The sequence below is a fragment of the Paramacrobiotus metropolitanus genome, unplaced genomic scaffold (genome assembly GCF_019649055.1).
Source record: "Paramacrobiotus metropolitanus isolate TYO unplaced genomic scaffold, Prichtersi_v1.0 Parri_scaffold0000001, whole genome shotgun sequence".
In the NCBI taxonomy this organism is placed as follows: domain Eukaryota; kingdom Metazoa; phylum Tardigrada; class Eutardigrada; order Parachela; family Macrobiotidae; genus Paramacrobiotus; species Paramacrobiotus metropolitanus.
Window position 1 is genome coordinate 3,328,767 of NW_026570221.1, and position 19,145 is coordinate 3,347,911.

Genomic DNA, 19,145 nt, shown 5'->3' on the forward strand with positions numbered 1-19,145 from the left:
AGATGAAAAACGATATCCTCATATTCGCTGTTATTATTTATAGTAATTTATGTGTATTTAAGTGACTCTGGTTACTTTTATAACTATCGTCGCAACGTCTTTATTGGTTTCGGTTCGTTAATCGAAGAATGTCAACCGGTGACGTGATCTTCGTCATCGCTTTAAGCGGTGTGGTGTTATGTGTCGGTGCGTGGCCACCTGACTGGTTTGGTCAACGTTTGTATACAAATGATCTGCCCCTTGAATTCGCGTTTGAAGTAAGTTATCAACGTTTTTAATTTAATCAATTTTTTGACAAATTACCAAAGCCTCGTCTGTACAGTGTACCTCTTCCACATCCCCCGCCGTAATGTATGAACGTGTAGCCAAAGCACGGACGGCACAGTGCAGTGAGGCAAAAATCACTCAAATCACCAACGGCTCCTCAGAATCTGGCAATCTACTGAATCCCACGAACCACGTTCATTACACGGTAAGTCAAACTCGGAACCGCGGTTCAGGTACAATGCCGTCAACGCAGAACCGTGCGCTTGTTGGTACACCATGTAGGAAATTTTTTTTATTTCTATTTTATTAGTTAACCCGACCCAATAGGTAATACAGTTGATCGAGATAAAGTGTCCTTTTTCGAATTATTTTAGTGTCGCCAAGTGGTGATGCCAGCCGACGACCCGCCGATCTCGTTTGATGTGATGGCTCGGAAGATACTTATTGTGGCGGCTGCACGACCGTGTACAGTGCAATTGTGTGCCAGTACCGTTTGTTCTCCCTGAGCCGGCTCTTTGATACTTGTGCTCCTATTATGGATGAATTAACCAAGCTGCAAACTATCAACAAAACAGATGATAATGAAGTTATTTATGATAACAGAAGTTATTTATTGCGTCCTTCTTTTCTCTCCTCTTTTTCCGTTGGTACGATTTTTCTTATAAAGATACCGGTCACTGACATCAACCCATGTGGCATGCTGAATGGGTAACTGCTGACCGCACAACTTACTATTTTGCGTGTAATGTGTTGTTCGCCGCTTCGTTATCACCAAAAACGAATAGAATACGTTAAATTCAAAAATGCTTAATGTTTAACATACATGGAAAGGCGCTGGTTTTGCGTCACTCCCGATCCGGTTTTCCTGTTATTAGACTTGTTTGTTGTAAAATATTTTCGCTGTTTATCTAGGACTCGAAATTTTGATGTAATTTTTTTCAGGATAATATCTGTAATAACTTCCCTAAACTTTCTTTTCTTGTGAAAGTCTAAAACTTCGTGAGCAGTAAGCAAAACCTTTTCTAAAAATGGTTCGGAATGGAGAGCAAAATTTGAGAAAAACCTGTTGGTCCCGCGGAACTCAGATATATTTGACATCGTACTTCGTTTTTGACACTATTGACAGGTGGCGCTCAGTATTGTGACGGCGGGAAACCCAGTATGGTCCTCAGTCCCTGCTGTCTCGACCCGCTTATGGTGGTGATAGGAGATACTGGGAAGTGCCTCCAAAAGGTCATCTGCGGAACCAGTCCAGAAAAGATTGTACCATTCCAGTTCAACTGGGACATCAGCTGGGATTCCTGGACCGGCTCGCACTTTGATGCCTGGAATAGACTGCTGCCAAATTCACAGCATCTCCTAAACACGGCGATGAACCAGCTGGATGCCTGCATGAATATAACGGGCCGTATCCCCTATGGTCAGTGCGATCGCTGTATGGCAGAGAAGTTTGTGAAGAGATTGTTCGACGCTGGACACACAGTGGTGGCGGAGTTACCAATGTTTAACCCGGAGAGAGGATTCTGAAAAATCCCCTTATCAGAATGATCATTCCCAATACAAAGAACAAGCGCATTTTAAGATAATAACGTTTGTGATTCGTAGCTACTTTTTTGAATGTGCGCGAGAAGCTGCATCGCCGACAAATAAAGTTTTTTTTCGAAAAATTCGATGACGCTTACAACTGGAAGAAAACAGACAGTTCTATATGTAGCTACACTGCAGCCGTAAGAATATATTCATTGCAGTGAAGTGATGCATCCGTCCGTCATCAATTGCAACGCTTCGCTAAAATGGTAAATAAAATGACATCACCAAGCTTGTACCAACTCATCACAAACACCTATTGGATCATTCATTATTGTTCAAGATAGTGTACGCTAAAACTAATACTAACTATCGACTGCAGAATTTCTCGGTGAGTAACATACTGTACAAGCAGCTAGAAAACACTACTACCCTCTCCATAAATTAACGGTGTTAGTTTTGCTTTATTTGCATCGAAGCCTTATACATGCTAGAAAGCTGGAAGAAGATAACCGAAAAACATTTTAGAATAATCTAAGTTTCCAGATAGAGGGTTTTATGGGCTTTTGGTGTCGCTATAGACAGAAAATCACTTCTGCTGCCAGGTTCCTGATTTTCCTACAGAACAACAAAGCATTCAAGATGTAATGCAGATGCATTCCGTCGCAAACAGACGTCGAAAGACTTGTTAATTGGCTAAATCTTATGCCTCCCACAGGGCAGTTCTAGCGTTCTCCAGGATGCAGCTATCACCACACTACACGAAGAAGTCAAACAGCTCCTGGAAATTCTGTGAACATATCAGGAAGCGGCGAAAATTCCCGACAGCACAATGTGGTGATCGACCATTCAGCACCATCTTGAAACTTGCCCAGAGGGATTTCTCACAGCGGAAAAAAATGCGCTTACTCTCTATGAGGATAAGGGCATAGTGGTGGTGCATCCGCACCACTGATACAGAACCACGTGTTCTACGGTTCTACGGCGCGTAAACCTCGGTTGTTAATAATTACCGATAATTGCTGCGTCGTCGCTTGGACATGTTGCCGGGATAAAGGGAAGCTTAATGCAAGCAGATCATTCGTGTCGCCTCACCACTAACAACTCTCGTAAGCAGAATTTAATGAGATTTGATCGTTCTTTACTTCCTTAGCCAAGTCACACCTCGCTGTTTTTCAGGAAACCAACTCCGGTCATCTATTCCATGCAAAATTGTTAGTCACAAGAAGGCACTCAAAATCTGCATACGTTAGCAATTTTCAGGCTGCGGAAAACTAAAGTAGTTGGAACTGGAAGGCTGGCAAAATGAAGCTAAATTCGGGCAAACGTGTTGCCGAACCACTTGATACGTGTTCCTTACACCCGTTGAGTGTTAAGCCAGCCACGTACTGTCTCGTCAAATAACAGAAATACTGGTTAGGATTGTAGTGTTCTGATTGCTGAGTCCGTATTCTTGTTAATAACTTGACTCGTGGTTTCAAAATGGTTTCATACCTATTTAAGCCAAGAAAAGCAAAACCGTGTCTTCATTCCCAGTGTTATTATTTAATTGTGATTGGGGTGGCAGCGTTTAAGTGACTCTGGTTACTTTTATTTAATTTCTTACAATCGCAACGTCGTTATCAGGCTTAGTTAAGCTTCGTAAATTGGAGGAATGCCAACCGGTGGAGCGATCATCGTTATCACTTTGAGCGTGGTACTGTTGCGCTTCTGTGAATGTGCATGGCTGACTGAATGGCACGGACAACCTTTGTATAGAAACGATCAACCCATTGAATACGCGTTCGAGGTAAGTGACGTTTACAGTTCTGTTGGTTAATGTCCGGCGTAAAGGCACAGCGAGAAGACATACCGTATTCATGGGTTACGCTAAACAGCATACCACACCCGACTACGCCGCTGTTTTCACGCACTACGTGCAATTGTTTTGCCTGGTACACGTCAGTTTGTGATTTCGAATAAATGCACTTTTCGTGAAATCAATGAATTTTTTTATGGAATTTATCTGCCTGTTAGTAAAATTTACCGTTGTTATAATTGCTTTCTAAAGGTCAGCATCGCACTTTACATGTACCGTACTAAAGAGCTGTATTTGTCCCTTTTCGCAAGAAATTATGGACTCGGATTGTACATTATCATCAACCTTCTTACAATTAGATTTAATAAGGTCTGAAACGATTTACCCGAGCCTCGTTTGCACAGTGTACGGATTCGTCCATCCCACCCGACGTACTGTATGAAAAAGTAACGAAAGTACCGACGGCACACTGCAGTGAGGCGATTTTCACTTCTGGCGATCCAATGAATGCCACGTACCGCGTTCATTATACGGTAAGTCCAACTCTAAACTGTGGTTTGGGTGTTGTGTCGTCAACGCAGAACAGTGCGTTGCTTCTTACGCCATGTTAAAATCTTAATTCATTGGTTGATCCAACCTATTTGTTAGATGCAAAGCACATACAAATTTTAGTGTTTTTTTCTTATTCAATTCAGTGTCGCCAAAACGTGACAGCAGCGCCAGACCCGATGGCGGTGGGATGCTACGGTTCGGAAGATACTTATTGCAGCGGCTGCACGTCGACGTACAGCGCAATTATGTGCCAGTACCGTCTCTTCTCGCTGAGCCGCTTCTGGTCTACTTGTGTCCCCATTTTGGACGAATTGACAAAGTTGCAGCCTATCAACAGGGCAGATGATAAAGAATCCTGGTGGTTGGCTAATGGTACCGTTTACACTGGTCCGATGAGACGCTACGATTACTATCGTGATCCAAAGAAGGAAGGTAACATCACAGTTTTACTCACGGATTATGTGTACCTTCATTACCTCGCTTTCCTTTCCAAAAATAGAGCGCTTTCCTTTCCTTTCCAATATTTTTCTCGCACGACTTACCGTTTCGCATTTGGTGTGTTTTTCAAGCTTTGCAATCACCAAAGACAGATAGAATCCGCTAAAATTTGCAATTGCTAAATTGTTTACGTGGAAATGCGTTTGCTTTTTCTTCGTCCCAGCTTCTGGTTTCTAATATTTTTTGTAAAATAATTTCGATGTTCAAATTTTGATGTTTTTGTTATATTGTTTTCTTCAGGAAGTAATCACATTTCTAAACTTCGTTTTACTGAAAAAGTACAACACTTCGTGCGCCGTATATGAAAACGGTATACATTATGTATTAATTGAGCGAAATTCGAGAAAATCTTTTGCTCCCACGGAATTAATAGATATAAACATTGCACGTCGTTGTTTACAGGTGGTGCTCAATACTGTGACGACGGGAAACCGGGTATGGTCATCAGTCCCTGCTGCGGCAACCCGCTTATGGTGGTAATCACAGATACTGGGAAATGCCTCCAGAAGGTCATCTGCGGAACCAGTCCAGAAAGGATTGTGCCATTCAAATTAAACTGGGATATCACTTGGGATTATTGGACGGGGTCGCATATTGATGCGTGGAACAGACTGATACCAAAGGAACAACATTTTCTAAACATAGCGATGAACCAGCTGGATAAATGCATGAATGCAACGGGACGTGTCTCCCTTGATCAGTGCGATGGCTGTATGGCACAGCCGTTTGTGAAGAGACTGTTCGACGTTGGACACACCGTGGTGACCGAGATACCGCTAAAATTAAACTAGCCTATCCTGGATATCCCATTATCTTAATGAAGGTTCCCCATGCGGAGAGCAGGCGAACTGTAACTTTTTTAATGTCATTGTGTTATAGTTAAGTTTATGAATGTGCGCGAAAACCTGCATGGCCGACAATAAAGTTTTATTTAAACACTCTGGTTACGCCCATAACTGCCAGAGATCAGAAAGTCATGTAAATGTACTGCAGTCGTAACTCTATATACGGTGCAGTGCTGCATCCGTTCGTTAACAAATAATCGCTAAACACCAGTATTACATTATGCAATCAAAATAAGCGGGAAAGGCAGTGCTGACATAGCTATTTCACGTACTGTTATACAGATATGTTAATTTACCAGCCTTTATTTAAAGATGACATAGCCATGTGTGTAACTTGCTACATTCACGGCGCTGCGTTATCAAGCCTGAGTTAACAACGTAACGCTAGCGCTTTAAAGTCCACGGCGTAACGTACCCACGTGGACAGTTAACAGCATAAAGGATTAACACAAGAGTGCATGGCGTTAATCAACCAGGCATGGCAGTTACAGTGCTTAGCGCTTATAGAGCGCAAGAGCTCAAGGCTACAAAAGAGTGCTTATTAGGAATGCAGGATATGGTCAGAACGATCATGCAGATGACCCTTGAGATACTGTAAATACTAATCTGGTACATCAAGAGGCTATTTACATGTTTACATGTTTGCATGCTGAGACGAGAGGTTCTTGTAACAGTACCACAATCTGAACATGCACGCAGCGGCATAATCATTTAAAAATGTCGTTGTGTCATAGCTAAATAGTGTACAAGCTGAATGTACGCGAAGCGTTAGAAGTGAATCGCCGATAAAGTTTCAATAAACAGTTCCGACTGCACTTAAATCTGCAAAAAATCGGAATGTAAAACAGATGAGCTGCAGTCTGCAGTCGTCGGCTCACATGTAAATATACCGTGCAAAAAATCATCCGTCCGTAATTACTAACAAAAGTTTTAAATAAAACATACATTATGTGCAAACAAAATAAACGCGTAAAGGAGCACGAACTGTGCGTCCGGAGGCACATTTCGAGAAGAGAAGACTACCGTGGACAAGAATCGTGCAAACACCCACACTATCCACCGACCATGCCCACTGATTACAGGAAACGGTCGCCATTACCTTAGATACACTCCAGTTACATTTGTACAACGCGCAGCATTCAAGGCAAACGGATTTCTGTCTAAGTTGTAAGAGGCGCTGGTAACATGCCCATTAGCCCAGTTGCGAACGGTCAGCCTGGGGTTGGTACAGTCGACAGACAGGTATATCTCCCCCACTTTCAGCTCCCGGCTGCCTGGGTACACTGCGTTAGCATTCTTCGCTCCCGTTAATTCCGGTTTACGCGTCAACCAGTCGCGCAGCCACTGATACTCACAGCTGCAGTGCACAAGGATGGCCTGATGAATAACCTCCTCTTTTCGCGGTTTACCGTGTATTCGTGGCAACCACCATTCTTCCAGTTGCAGAACCTGTAGGTTGTTTAATTCCGCAAAGGTGTCCCGCTCTAAGAACGCGATGCTCGTCGCATGGAAAACGATGCGACGAAGTAAACGGTTTCCCGCGAAATCATTCCTGAGCACTCTCTGTCGGCTACAGTTGTGCACCCCAAATTCAATTAAGTTGGTGAAGTTGTTACGCTTTAAGCGGGATGTCACGGAATCCGTCGTGCATGTGGAAATCCAGAGACTGACAATTTTATCTTTGATCAGCGCGAATCGACCACTCTGCCTGAGCACCGTATCGACCACGAATAGAGTGTAATTCGACACTTCTAAGCGATTCCGGAGGATGCCGGCGATGGTGCGCGCATCATCCGGCTTTGCTCCCGGCTGACAGTACACGGAGACCGCGTTCTTCGGCGTTTGGCGCGTGCAGTCCCGTAGCCCGGAATAACGGTCCAGCCACTTTCGGTATTGAGGGGAAACCATATTCGATGTATTGAGCGTGCTATGGTAGACTGAACAGCTACCCACGACGAGCGTGCAGATATCCGTATCTACGTAAACCAAACATTAGGGCTGCAGGGAATAAAAAGTGCGGTTCAGGACGGTATTCCCTTTCTGTTCCGCGTTAATACTATTAAATCTAGAAGCGCAACCCATTTACTCCGAATTCATGTAGAGCATAATATGCTGTTTGTATTTACGTTGGCACAAACCGTTTTACTGAGTGGCGAATAAATAACAGACTGAGACCCAATGTACATGTATTAGGGAACTAACTAGACTATGAAATGGCAGATCTACTCAGCTCGTCCGCTGGTCGTGCGACAACGGAAAGTGAATAACGCCCTTAATGCAGAAACAACGGAATTTTGTTAGTTTCACAAAGCCATTTTCCCTACCGCGATCTTCACACTGATAGTGACGCAATATTTTCTTCACATCCAGCGGACTCAGTCTGGTATTAGTGGTCAGACTGATGTGTGGATCCACGCTCTCCATGACTGGCAGTCCCGTATTAATGGCGGCTCCGTAATCAAACGCCGGATAGTGCATGATGGAGGAAAAATCGTAAGGATGGCCTAGTTGCGTTGTGTCCTTTTCAGGGGGCTTGTCATAATTATGGACGTGAGTGGCTGTATGGAAAAAAACCCTGTTTAACAAATCCGCTGCTGTGCTGCGTTATTATAGCTTACGTTTGATGTTAGCACTTCGTATTCGTATGTAATTATCCCGATCCGGGCGGGTGTGCTCGTGGAAAAAGCCCAGCGTGTGCAGTAGTTCATGGATGATATTTCCGAGCGTGCAGTCGGTGTGTAGAAAGACAGTCTGCGGTTGTTTTCTCTGCCGTCCCACGTTTGATCGGCACCTGCAGACATGTAACTGTTAATCATACATTTGTTAGTAAAACAGGCCAACCGGAGGTTTATAAAAAAAGTTCGGTTTGGTTATTATTTACAACTAGGAAAGCGCACCGCTTGCGGTGAGTACTACAAGACCAAAACGGAGCCATAATCCTTGTACAAACAGTATACCTAAACACTGCGGGAACTACTACAACAAAAAATCATCATTAAGAGTTACCTTAGGACATTATAATTATAAGGGAGGTAAAAGGCAAGTTCCTGTAACTGCATCCCAACAGTATAATCAGGTTTACCTTCCATGAAAATTTCGGCTGACCGGCCGACATGTTGCAGATTAACAAACCCTTCTGACCGACAATTTGCTTTTCGATAATTTGCGTCTGAAAGATTTGTGGACATTAGGCTTGCCTCAAGGTTTTTTAGGTTTTTGAGGTGCTTTTTCTTTGGTTGTCTGTGCTTTTATACATATGTACGTACTGGCTGTGGTTTTACTAATAATATTTTATTGTTCAAATTGTGGGAGACAGTCGTCAGCAAACTGTCGCTCAGCAACTTTTTATCACTGAGTTGTCGCTTCAACAAATTGTCGAATAGACACTGTGTCGGTCAGCAAATAGTCGTCAGCAAGTTGTGGATCAGAATGGTAGCGGTCAGCCATTGTCGGTGTGTCGGTCTTAGTAGCGTAACCGACAGGTTAGTGCGAGACAGACGGACAGACCAAATTTTCTTTACAGAATGACCTCCGTTTTGCTTCGGTCAATTAATAAAAAGAACTGGGGTAAAGATATCAAAAACAATTCCCACTAAACTGCGCAGAGAAGGCAACTAAGAAAATCAAGTATTTACCCTAGGCTGCCGTCCGAGTCAATCACCACGAATACGTTTTCGTTGCTTCTGTTGCGAAAACGAATGCAGTTGTTCGTTTCCAGGGTAATGTTGGCCATGGCATCGTGAACTCGCGTAACCAAGTCCTCACCTGCTTCAGATATGTGTTCACTTGTGACCATCAAAAATTTCTATCTAAGTCACTGCGGCTTACTAAGGTGTCGACCAAGAGTGAATACAACTATGCCATTCTCCCAGCGACTGTCGTCCGCGCTCCTTGCATTTTCAAGCATCTAGCGCAACAATTATTAAGTTCGTGGCTTTGTACGGTAGAAAGGCATTAAGACAACTGATGTGGTAAAATCCCAAAGATTTCGCTTTATACAAGTAAAAGTTGTACGATTGACTCTTTGTAGGCTTTTCAAAGCTGGCGCTAGCATTTAAGATCAGAAAATCCGTAGATGTATCTTTCGGCGCGACCAGATTATGAGCTCAACATGCGATAGAAAGACCAGAGAGAATTTAATATTCTAAGAAACTACAGCTTTTGTCAATATAGCCAATAAAATAGTGTGCTTTACGAGATTTAGACCCTTTTAAACTCAGCGCAAAAGCACCCAGTACAAGCAAAACACCCTTGGAATTAATATGATATGGTTGCAAATCATTTGCCGATTTAACGAAATCCAATTACACCAGCCAACCTACCGACACTTTTTGAAAATCCTTTTCCGGAACGCTGTCAACAATAATGTCACCTTCGACCAAACGGTACCCGCCTCCCTCCGTATTTTCTCGTTCCATTGGAAATCCTAGGGCAAACCATCCGCGCTTCTCTTTCAATAAATTCTTATTATTTTAGCTTAAAAATTTGGGGCTCCGCACCTTTGCTTGCAACGACAATGCAGTGCAGCATAGCGGAAACTATACCGCAGGCGGCCATTAAAAAAGCCGAGGACATCTCGGTGGCCTTATGGACGAACGGGCGTTGCAAACTTCTTCGGCTACTTTCTAGCAGTAACGTGGACAACTATCTCCTGCATGCGCACGTGGCGAGTTCTGGGCATACTACCAGCGGTGCGATTTCACCACGGAACCGTGATCTTTCCTCGCAACCGGAAGTTTTCCACATAACTGGTTTTCAACCGGAAGTTTTCAACTGGCCCGTGTTTTCTTGATAATGCGCCATCTGATTTGCGACTTTTGCAACTGGTAAACGCGTCAACACAGGCGTCTTTAAAGATCTGATCATTCGTAGAACATTCCGATCGCCAGGGTGATAAAGTGTAAATTAAATTTCTTCGTCGTTTCGATCAACGTGTTCCCATCTTAATGCTTTAGGCTGCATTAGTCATTTGCACTGCGAAACGCATTCAAGCAAAAGCACAATAAATAAAAACAGCCGCTAGACGCATACTACAATCCACTACGTACCGGTACATGCGTCAATTACGAATACTCGTTATTTATGTACACTGTGTACATATGTGTACAGTACACATATACTGTACATGAGCAGCGTATATAAATAAGCAGAACAGAGGGTCGAGAAGGCCACCAATCCGCTGCAGGCGACGGATTTCTTTCCTAATTTCTAGTTTACCGTATTATAAACTTTTTGAACCGCTGAACGACTGTTCGATTTCATCTCATTTACTCGTACAAACGGCGCAAATGTGAGGCTGTCAAAGCATTGCGAATGGTCACAGCTACGGATTCAAAATGCGCATACTTTGCCAGTGCCATGTCACGCTCCTTGGAACCAGAGCAAAACGAGCAAACTTCCGGCAGACGTATCGACCAACAGTGGAAACTAGAAAGCAGCTTTTACTGCAGTTAAACAACATGCGCTCGTTTACCGTCTTTGCCGAATAACCCAAATACAGGCTAAAAATTGTTCTGACGGTCAATTCCGAGAGCCTGACCAACCTGCTGACCAGAGCCTGACCAATTGGTCACACACTTCTCGCCTGAATTCTGATTCCGAAGCTCTGAAATTGAATTTCACGAATTCCGAATTTATGTAAAACCTAAGTATTTATGTATATTCTCCAGAAGCGCGCTTTGGTAACTGCATTATAAGAAACGCATATGCTGTACGAAGCAATATTGCACAACACCAGCCACTCATTGGCACAGTGTTTACGCTAAGGGTATGAAACCATATTCCGCCGTTTCTAACTCAGCCGTGCAGTCGAACCATCGAATGCAACCGAAACTTGGATGTGCTCAACGTGAGATATACCGTCAGCCCGCGCGCGAGATGGGCGGCTGACAACGCGTCTCAGCGCTTCCAGTATGGTGTCGTATATAGAGCAAAAGCTTTCGCAATACCATGCGATTACCGAAATACTACATTCGTATATAACCATGTGAAGAAAGAATTCGGAACTTAACTGGCAAATCTGCAATTCAAGGCCAGAAAACGTCGATTCCTCGTTAAAGCGTACTTACGCTAACGCTCGCTGGGCGCTTCGAACCAAGTTCTTGTGATTTAAGTGCACTGGATGTGCTCCTGCTAATATTTTTTCTTTATATTATAGTTGGGGTTTCACCAACGATCCGAGTAGTATTCAACACAAAACATTGGCATTCGCACCATACTGATGGTGTGATAAAAAGCAGCCGGATAATAATTACTCGAGTAGCAATGCGAGAATTCAGTACGGCTTTGCACAACTTAGTAATCTGAAGTGGACATAATGCAACTGAAATCATGTCGGGCGTCAACGTGTGCATTTTTCGAGTACAACGTCAGGCAAAAGGAGCCAACAACCACTTGAAACACGTCCCTTGCTATGCGCCTATGCTATATATGCGCCTATGCTAAATAGCGCTATGCACCTATGTTAGCGCTATGCGCACTATACTAAATAACAGGTATTTTGTCTGTTACTGCATTGAGACATTTTACCTTTGCAACATTTTGCCGCAAGGCATCTGGCAGGGAACATTAGGCTTGTTTTATGCATTTTCTTATGTTTTTCCTATGTTTTCATATGTGTTCCTGTTTCCTTGTGTTGTCGTATGTTTTTCCTGTTTCAGCGAAATGTGTCTTGCCCACCAAATGTCCCGCGACGAACTGTCGCGCGTTGAGATGACCTTGCGGTAAATTGTCTGCGACCAAATGTTTCGCGGCTGGTTGTCCTCGATGAAATGTGTCGATGCTGACTTTACCTGCCCGCTGGGCGTGCCTAGAACATTTTGCGAATCTTTCAAAGGGTATTTAATGTCGCGTAGCGTTATATATATATACCGGTCTTGCCTATATTGTACGTAATTAATGCAATTCATTTGAATTCTGAAAACTGAATTATGAATTTTGAATTATTTTGATAACATATTGACTGTTTATTTTCTACGACTACTTTTTCTGGTTATTTTCTTTCCGCCGACGCTTCGTTTGGTTCAGAAGCAATTACTTTTCATAATCGCACTGTGTTGCGTGGTTGTGCAATACACACATCAAAACGCAAAATTTGACTTCATTAGGCTTTGGTTCGTCAATAAGATTTCAGCGGTTACACAGTCTATCCCGTAGATTTAGCCCCAATAGTCGCTGAAGAGAGTGGTCACGAGACCGTGTTTCGCTGTAGCGGAGCGGTCAAAAATCACATTGTGCTTAGATAAAGCCGTAGCGAATAATTATGAACTGGGATGATAATATCATCGTCGAACAATGTTAAATACCAGCCCGTATCAAAAACGAGTTAACGATGTAACCTTGAAATTCGATGAACACTGGCTGATGCCATTCATGGTTTTTCGGCACATCTCGCTACTGTAAGTACCGTTCGTTAACATCGCTGCGGTGTAGGTTAGCTTAGACTGTGTGCTTTACGCCACCCCTTGAGGCGTTCGAAATTTTTGTTACCCTGGGGCTCTAATTCGATGTTTACGGTATGTATCCCCGTGTTGATGCTGCTATTAGTTACCCGAATTCTTATTAACCCGAATCATACCGAATTTTATTCGAAATTTATTAACCGGTTTTCAAAAATACTGTGTTACTTATATACTGGGAAACTGCCCATTTTAGAACACCGTCGTTAATTGTGAAACAGATTTTGTAGAAACATTTGGAAACCGTTACCGACACAAGAACCACATTCCAATCTTACGGAATGGATTTGAAAAAAAACCATTAGGAAACGAAACGTAGAAAAGAGCCAATATCCTAAGAAGCACCGGGATGTGGCGTCAATCCGCCGTTCACCACTGGACGTCAGCCGGTTCGACACGGGTACACCAACACCGGAAACGGTATCCAGTGAGCGGTCAGCAACGAGGTCAGTCTAACGTGATAACCTCCACCCCGGCGCTACGGCTGGACGGCTCAGCCGATGCGACGGCCTCCCGCACGACAACCTGTCCCCTGTCCAGCGTGGCCTCGATGCTGTGGCTGTTGGGGAACGCGTGCAGCAGTCGCTGCAGGAACCTGCAACACCAGAGCTGTCGTGTACGTTGCTTTCCTAGCAACTACTGTTTTACTTCTTACTTCTTTCTGCTGTACTTTCTGTCATTCTACCTGCTGCGCAGTAGCTGTACACATCATTAATTATGTAGTATTAATTAACTATTAAAGTATTACTTATACAATACTTCACAAGAGCATCAGCCGATGTACCGACCAGCAGAAAACGAGAGCCGTTTACTCGTCGACGACAATCTCGTCAAAAGGAACCGGCTTGTTGCAGGCGGGGCAGGTCCAGCACGCCTTCTGCGCCGTGTTCATCAGCAAGAAACTCTCGGCGTCGAAGCAGCCCACATGGTCGGAGTGACGGCCGCGCACCGGGAGCTGGAGGCGGCGTCGCGAGGCCGGACACTGTAGACTGATCCGCTGCGAGTCCGTCACGATGTCGTCGTCCGAAGCGGCCAGCGTCCGGTACACTACCAGCCCAGAAACAGCGTCAACTGTTGAAAGCGAAAAGAGCAAGGACCACTTACATTTATAGAGCGTGTCCGTTAGACAGACGCGCTGCGACTGGACATCAGCCAGGATCTGCTCCATCGCCTTGCGGCGCGCATACTCCACTACGAACCAGTAGTCCTGCCATTCAACTGAAAAGTTATCGTGAGATCAACACCTCTGACAAGATCGCTGACCTGTGACGGTTCGTCGATATCCGTGTTCGGCCCAGTGGTATCCGTCCAGCGCACCATCACCACGTTTTCGTCGGCCATCATCGACAGCGGCACCTCGATTGGGTGGCTATATACCGTGTTCTTCCTCTTGATAAAGTCCAGTAAATCCTGGAATATTAACAACACATACCCGGGCATTCTTCGATCAGTACGAGTACTCAATCACGGTCATCTTCATAGAGAGCATCACAATCTACGCAATTTATTGCTATTCGATTAAAAAAAATTTGTAAAAACATTTAAAATAATTACAACATGAACCGTCAAATGAAAATACAGCAAAATTATTCATTAGAAAAAATTTAGCTAATTAATTACTTGCGGACGAACTGGGATAAAACGCACGATACTGCACGAAAGGACTCACTGGAATGAATTATAATTGAATTATTATTGAACAACTCCTTAAAAATAAATTTTTTTGTTCTCTACCAGTCTATTTTTTTATCATGTTGCATTCTACTGCAATTCGGTTTTATTCAATTTGTACCCTTTCGAAAACTTACAACCGCATGGAAATTGTTAACCCTATTTCATTCTATCAATTATTATGTTTTATTATTTTTTACTAGTTTCTTTTATCAGATATTCTTTATTTACCGGCAAATGCGCCCAAGAAACTCACCGGTTCGACCAAGGTCCTGCCGTTGAGCATCACCGTGAGCTTGTCCGGGTGGATCTCGTAATAGGGCCAGTGCAGACCCTTTTGGCAGAAGCGCAGCAGCACCACGTTCTGCCCGCTGTTGATGGTCTGGAAGTGGTCAATGACGAAGGCAGTGGTGATCTCGTGATACGCTCCGCGCGACACCAGCGAGGGATCGTGACCTACACAGAATTACTCTCGCATCACCTCCTAGCCACCGCAAGTAACTCGCCACTTACGAATGTTCCGCGGCGGCGTCCCCGCCAAGGTCTGATGGAAGACAGGCGGTTTAATGATCCTCCCGTGATTGCCGCTGTTGGACAAGAAATGCGGCCCAACCTGGAAACCAGGTGTCAGCAAGAAACGCAACTCCGGCTCCCCATCGGGCCCGGTGGTCCACTTCTCATAGCGACGTTGGCTGCGCTCGCTGACCGTAAAGACGCCGGCAACGGTAGTACTGGCCACGTTGCGGTGGGCGCTCAGTCCCGCTTGACTGACAACCAGCTGTGGCGACTGTACCGGCGGCGGCGGTAGATGCGCGATTGGGGCCGGGAGGACAGTCCGCTCGAGGTGAACCGCGGGCGGACTTCGTGTCCAGGGCGGTTGGTGGCCGACAGGAAAACGCCGTGGCCCCTGGTAGCCGGAAGGAAAGCGCGGTCGCGGCTGGCAGTTCGTGTTGCCGGTGGCAGTGCTTCGCGGTGACTGTGGACCGGGAATGGACGTATACTGAGAAAAAATGTCCATGGTGGAAGTCACGGCGTGGGAGCGCTGCTGACTGCTGGACGGATATCGGCGCTGTGTGTCCGCATCCATGTCCACGGCGGCTGGGGCGTCGTTGACCCGCCTATCGGGCACTCCGGGTAAATGCGGCGTAGGGGCAGTGTTGCCGGATGACGGGCTTCGCGAACTGGAACCTCGGGCGGGAGGCTGCCCGGGAAGATATCGAAAGACCGGGTCCGCATAGGCATACTGCCGCAAAGGCCCGCTGGGACTATTGGCAGTCTCGGCCGGCAGCCTGAAGCGGTCCGGGAGATCGACGGGAGGCTGCGTGTAGGAGCGCTGATTGCCGCCCAGGGGAGGACCGAAGCCGTACGAATGGGACAGCTGCGCGTTGCTGCTGTTCTGTGGAGCGGCAGTTTGCCGTGACACGCTGCCGGGTATATTCCGGTTCTGGTGGGCAGGCGAAGTAGGTGAAGGCGCCGTGGGATTCGCGCGGGGGAGGTAAGGACGCAAACTGCTGCGAGCCGGCAGCGGAACTCCCGGTGGGCCGGTTCAGGGGTGAGGTGATACCGCGGGGGGAGATGAAGGTGTTGCTTCCGGAAGCGCTGCAAATGGTCGGCGGGGCCGATACAGCTAACGCGGGGCGGACAAGCGGCATGGCGGGCGATGCAGCGCCGGAGGATGCCCGGGTCTGATTTGTCCCAACCGAAGTTGTCGAAGTGAGCGGGATGGGCGGTCGCGAGGAAGGGTAACGGGACGAGGCAGGGGCGTCTGAGCTGGGGTTGGCGGGAAAGGATGACGGACGGATCGGGTTGACCGTCCCCGTCGATGCAGGTCGACGGGGAGGATTGTGCTGCTCCCTGGGATACTGCTGACACCTGCAAATAAAAGTGTTGAATGAAAATTATCCTGTGACTTATAATAAGCGTTGAAATTCTGTAATTTCCATGCGTGCTAAGCTTCAGTGTCTACTGCGCTACTGGATGTTCTACACTGCGGGATAATTTATTTTCGATTCTTCCCCTCCTCTCACCCCCCGACACTGGCCAGCTGGTGGGCACTGCCAGGCGAAAAAGCGCGACCGATGTGCGCGTGGAGGCCTGCTGAGGCTGCTCCGGATCCCCGCTTATCAGAGAAGCTGTCGCGATAAGCAACGAGGGAAGTGGGCATTTTTACCGCCTATAGGCAACACCACAGGCTGTGGTACGACGGGACAACTACTGCTTGCTGCACGGTATAGCGACGGCGCAGGGGAACGGGCAGCAACGGCGGACCGCGTTTGCATGGTCGCTAAGCATGGCGAGTTTGGCTCCTCTCTATTGGTACATGCTGAACGGGCAAATCAGATATCGCCCCTTGGCCCCTACTATCAACCTCTTTCGCTCGCCCTGCTTGCAAGGCGCACGGGGTAGCAGGAGCTGGCAAGAAACTCGTTAAACTTACCGCTACGATTGACAAGCGCGCTGAGACACCGCACTAGAAAACTAGTGCTAAGGCCGTGTCCCATCAAGTCTCGCACCTGATTCACCACCATCACTCAATCCAGTATCTATCTCGTGGCCGCACAGATTTACACCCAGAGCTCCGTGTAGATAAAACCACATCAATCTCAATCTCCCCGTCACATTCATAAATCACGAGTACGTAGTCAACGTTCTCTCAGACTCAGAGCTCATTTCTCTGCTAATTGAAACGGCTGCCCTAGCGTAATTACCAGTCTATCTTGCGTCAACCACAACAAAGCGTTAGCACGTTACTTACATCAGCACAATCAGGATGATATGTGGGATCTTAAAAAGCTGAAATCAACAAACGAAAATATTACGAAAGAAGTTGCGGTATACAGACACAGTACTCTTTGATCAGTCTGAGTTGGCTGCAAAATCGCCAGTGCAGTCCGTCGATTGCTTCAATGTTGTACGCCTGCAGCGGGCGGCTGACATGCGGCAGTAAAAACCGTTGTATTCTAGATTGATCGTTTTTCTCTTCAAGACTCGACTTGCTAGACTGCATCTAGTCAATTTTCAAATACAATCATAAAAAAATTATTAATTTTTGTGCAAAACAAGATTATATTTTATGGATATCAGATAGGTAGCCATTTTCGTGACTAAACATAATACGTCTTCGCGCAACAGTGACCTTACGGCCAATGCTATGTGTTAGACAAAGACAAGAGTACCCCAGATGGCTGCCGGAATTGAAATTTTTTTCAATTCAAAAAAACAATATCCCGCTTAACAAGCTGAAAAAAAATGGCCCGTTACATGGTGTCAAAAATGGGATAGATAAACTGAAACTTTCACTGTCGCGCACTCTGGATGACTATTTGCTTTATGTCATTCTAAAGCTTTGCTGTAATGCTTTATGTCATTCTAAAGCTGGATGATTTTTATCCATTGTCCTGAAAACAACTGTTGCGCGAAATATCCGGTTGCCGAGAATATTGGCGAACCGAAATTGGCGAAAAGTTTAAATGCATTGCTGTGTACTAAAAGTCTGTTTATTACGCGATCCTTTTGAAACAATGCTGTTAAACACAAATTGCCATAACGTCGAAAGTGAGTCGGTTTCAAATTCACAGAACTGTTCACCAATTTTAAAATAGATTTCAAAAATTAAAAAATTTTGGGAATGTTCTTTGTTTAATGAACCTGAAATTGGTCCACTTTTGACTTTGTGACCATGTGTCTTCTGCATCGAGGTTTCAAGAGGATCGGGCTATAACAGACTTCTGGTACACAAAAATGCGCTTAAACCTTTCGCCCATTTTAGTTAGCCATATCTCGACAACTGGTTGTTGCGCTCCCAAACGGTTTTCGGACATTTTATACGAATCCGTTAGCTTTAGAAAGACATAACATGTTACTAAGAAGTCATTCAAAATGCGCGAAAACGAAGGTTTTAGCATTTGTACCCCATTTTTAACACCATGTACCAGGCCATTTTGCTTTAAAATGGTTACACTATGTCTTGTCTCAATCAAGTAAATGAACCTTCACATACGGTGCTATAACTCATTCAGTATACAGGTACTTCGATACACACCTGCAACCATGTTGGGCTTTTCTGGTGCCGTCTGTTTTTACTCTGTTTTACAACTGAATTCAGTGTCGTCGGGACGTGACAATTGGCCATTACCCTGCCACAATTGACGCACTCTGTCCCGCCAAGCCATTGCGCAGCCTGTATGGTCATCCACAGCGTGGCATTGTGCCCGTGCGATTTGTTCTCTCTCAACAATTACTGCCATAACAATGCAGTTCGCCGCAGACATTATAATTCTAGAAAACCAAAAACAGTTCATCAAGGTTGCGACTACCCTCGACTGCAATAACTGCACTCTCCTTTATGATAAAATAATTTTCCTCCAACATTTTTTACCGGCGAATCTGTGGTATATCTAATGCATTTTATTAATGTACTGTCCTAGGCGGCCTGTGTCATGGCTCCGCTATGGAACCGTGGGGGATCTGTGTCCAGATATATCTGATGCTCAAATCGGTTTCTGAAGAGCGACTGAAAAACTTTGCTCG

The 19,145-nt window shown here is 45.3% G+C and overlaps 3 protein-coding genes across 4 annotated transcripts; 1 reads left to right on the forward strand and 2 right to left on the reverse strand.

Moving 5' to 3' along the window:
- The first annotated feature begins 3,344 nt into the window (after nt 1–3,344).
- On the forward strand, nt 3,345–5,525 carry LOC129581339 (uncharacterized). Its single transcript, XM_055472344.1, has 4 exons — nt 3,345–3,583; nt 3,997–4,125; nt 4,288–4,576; nt 5,045–5,525. Exons 1-4 carry the CDS (start codon nt 3,449–3,451, stop codon nt 5,431–5,433), a joined length of 942 nt encoding a protein of 313 aa, XP_055328319.1. The 5' UTR covers nt 3,345–3,448; the 3' UTR covers nt 5,434–5,525.
- A 439-nt stretch (nt 5,526–5,964) lies between these two features.
- LOC129587224 (uncharacterized) lies at nt 5,965–10,400 on the reverse strand. Of its 2 annotated transcripts, none has more exons than XM_055480888.1 (7): nt 9,987–10,400; nt 9,810–9,913; nt 9,316–9,394; nt 9,123–9,255; nt 8,106–8,278; nt 7,812–8,045; nt 5,965–7,463 (listed from the first exon to the last, which is right to left on the reverse strand). In XM_055480888.1, the coding sequence occupies exons 1-7, from the start codon at nt 10,060–10,062 to the stop codon at nt 6,583–6,585; spliced, it is 1,680 nt and encodes a 559-aa protein (XP_055336863.1). In that variant the 5' UTR covers nt 10,063–10,400; the 3' UTR covers nt 5,965–6,582. The 2 variants fall into 2 exon arrangements, with proteins under 2 accessions (XP_055336863.1, XP_055336935.1); XM_055480960.1 differs by having other exon boundaries at nt 5,970–7,463; nt 9,123–9,252; nt 9,987–10,395.
- Nucleotides 10,401–13,167: 2,767 nt separating this feature from the next.
- Nucleotides 13,168–17,463, reverse strand: LOC129580689 (E3 SUMO-protein ligase PIAS1-like). The gene is made up of 7 exons (XM_055471340.1): nt 17,371–17,463; nt 15,129–16,487; nt 14,872–15,071; nt 14,208–14,354; nt 14,049–14,151; nt 13,733–13,991; nt 13,168–13,539 (listed from the first exon to the last, which is right to left on the reverse strand). The coding sequence occupies exons 2-6, from the start codon at nt 15,700–15,702 to the stop codon at nt 13,753–13,755; spliced, it is 1,263 nt and encodes a 420-aa protein (XP_055327315.1). The 5' UTR covers nt 15,703–16,487; nt 17,371–17,463; the 3' UTR covers nt 13,168–13,539; nt 13,733–13,752.
- Nucleotides 17,464–19,145: the final 1,682 nt, after the last annotated feature.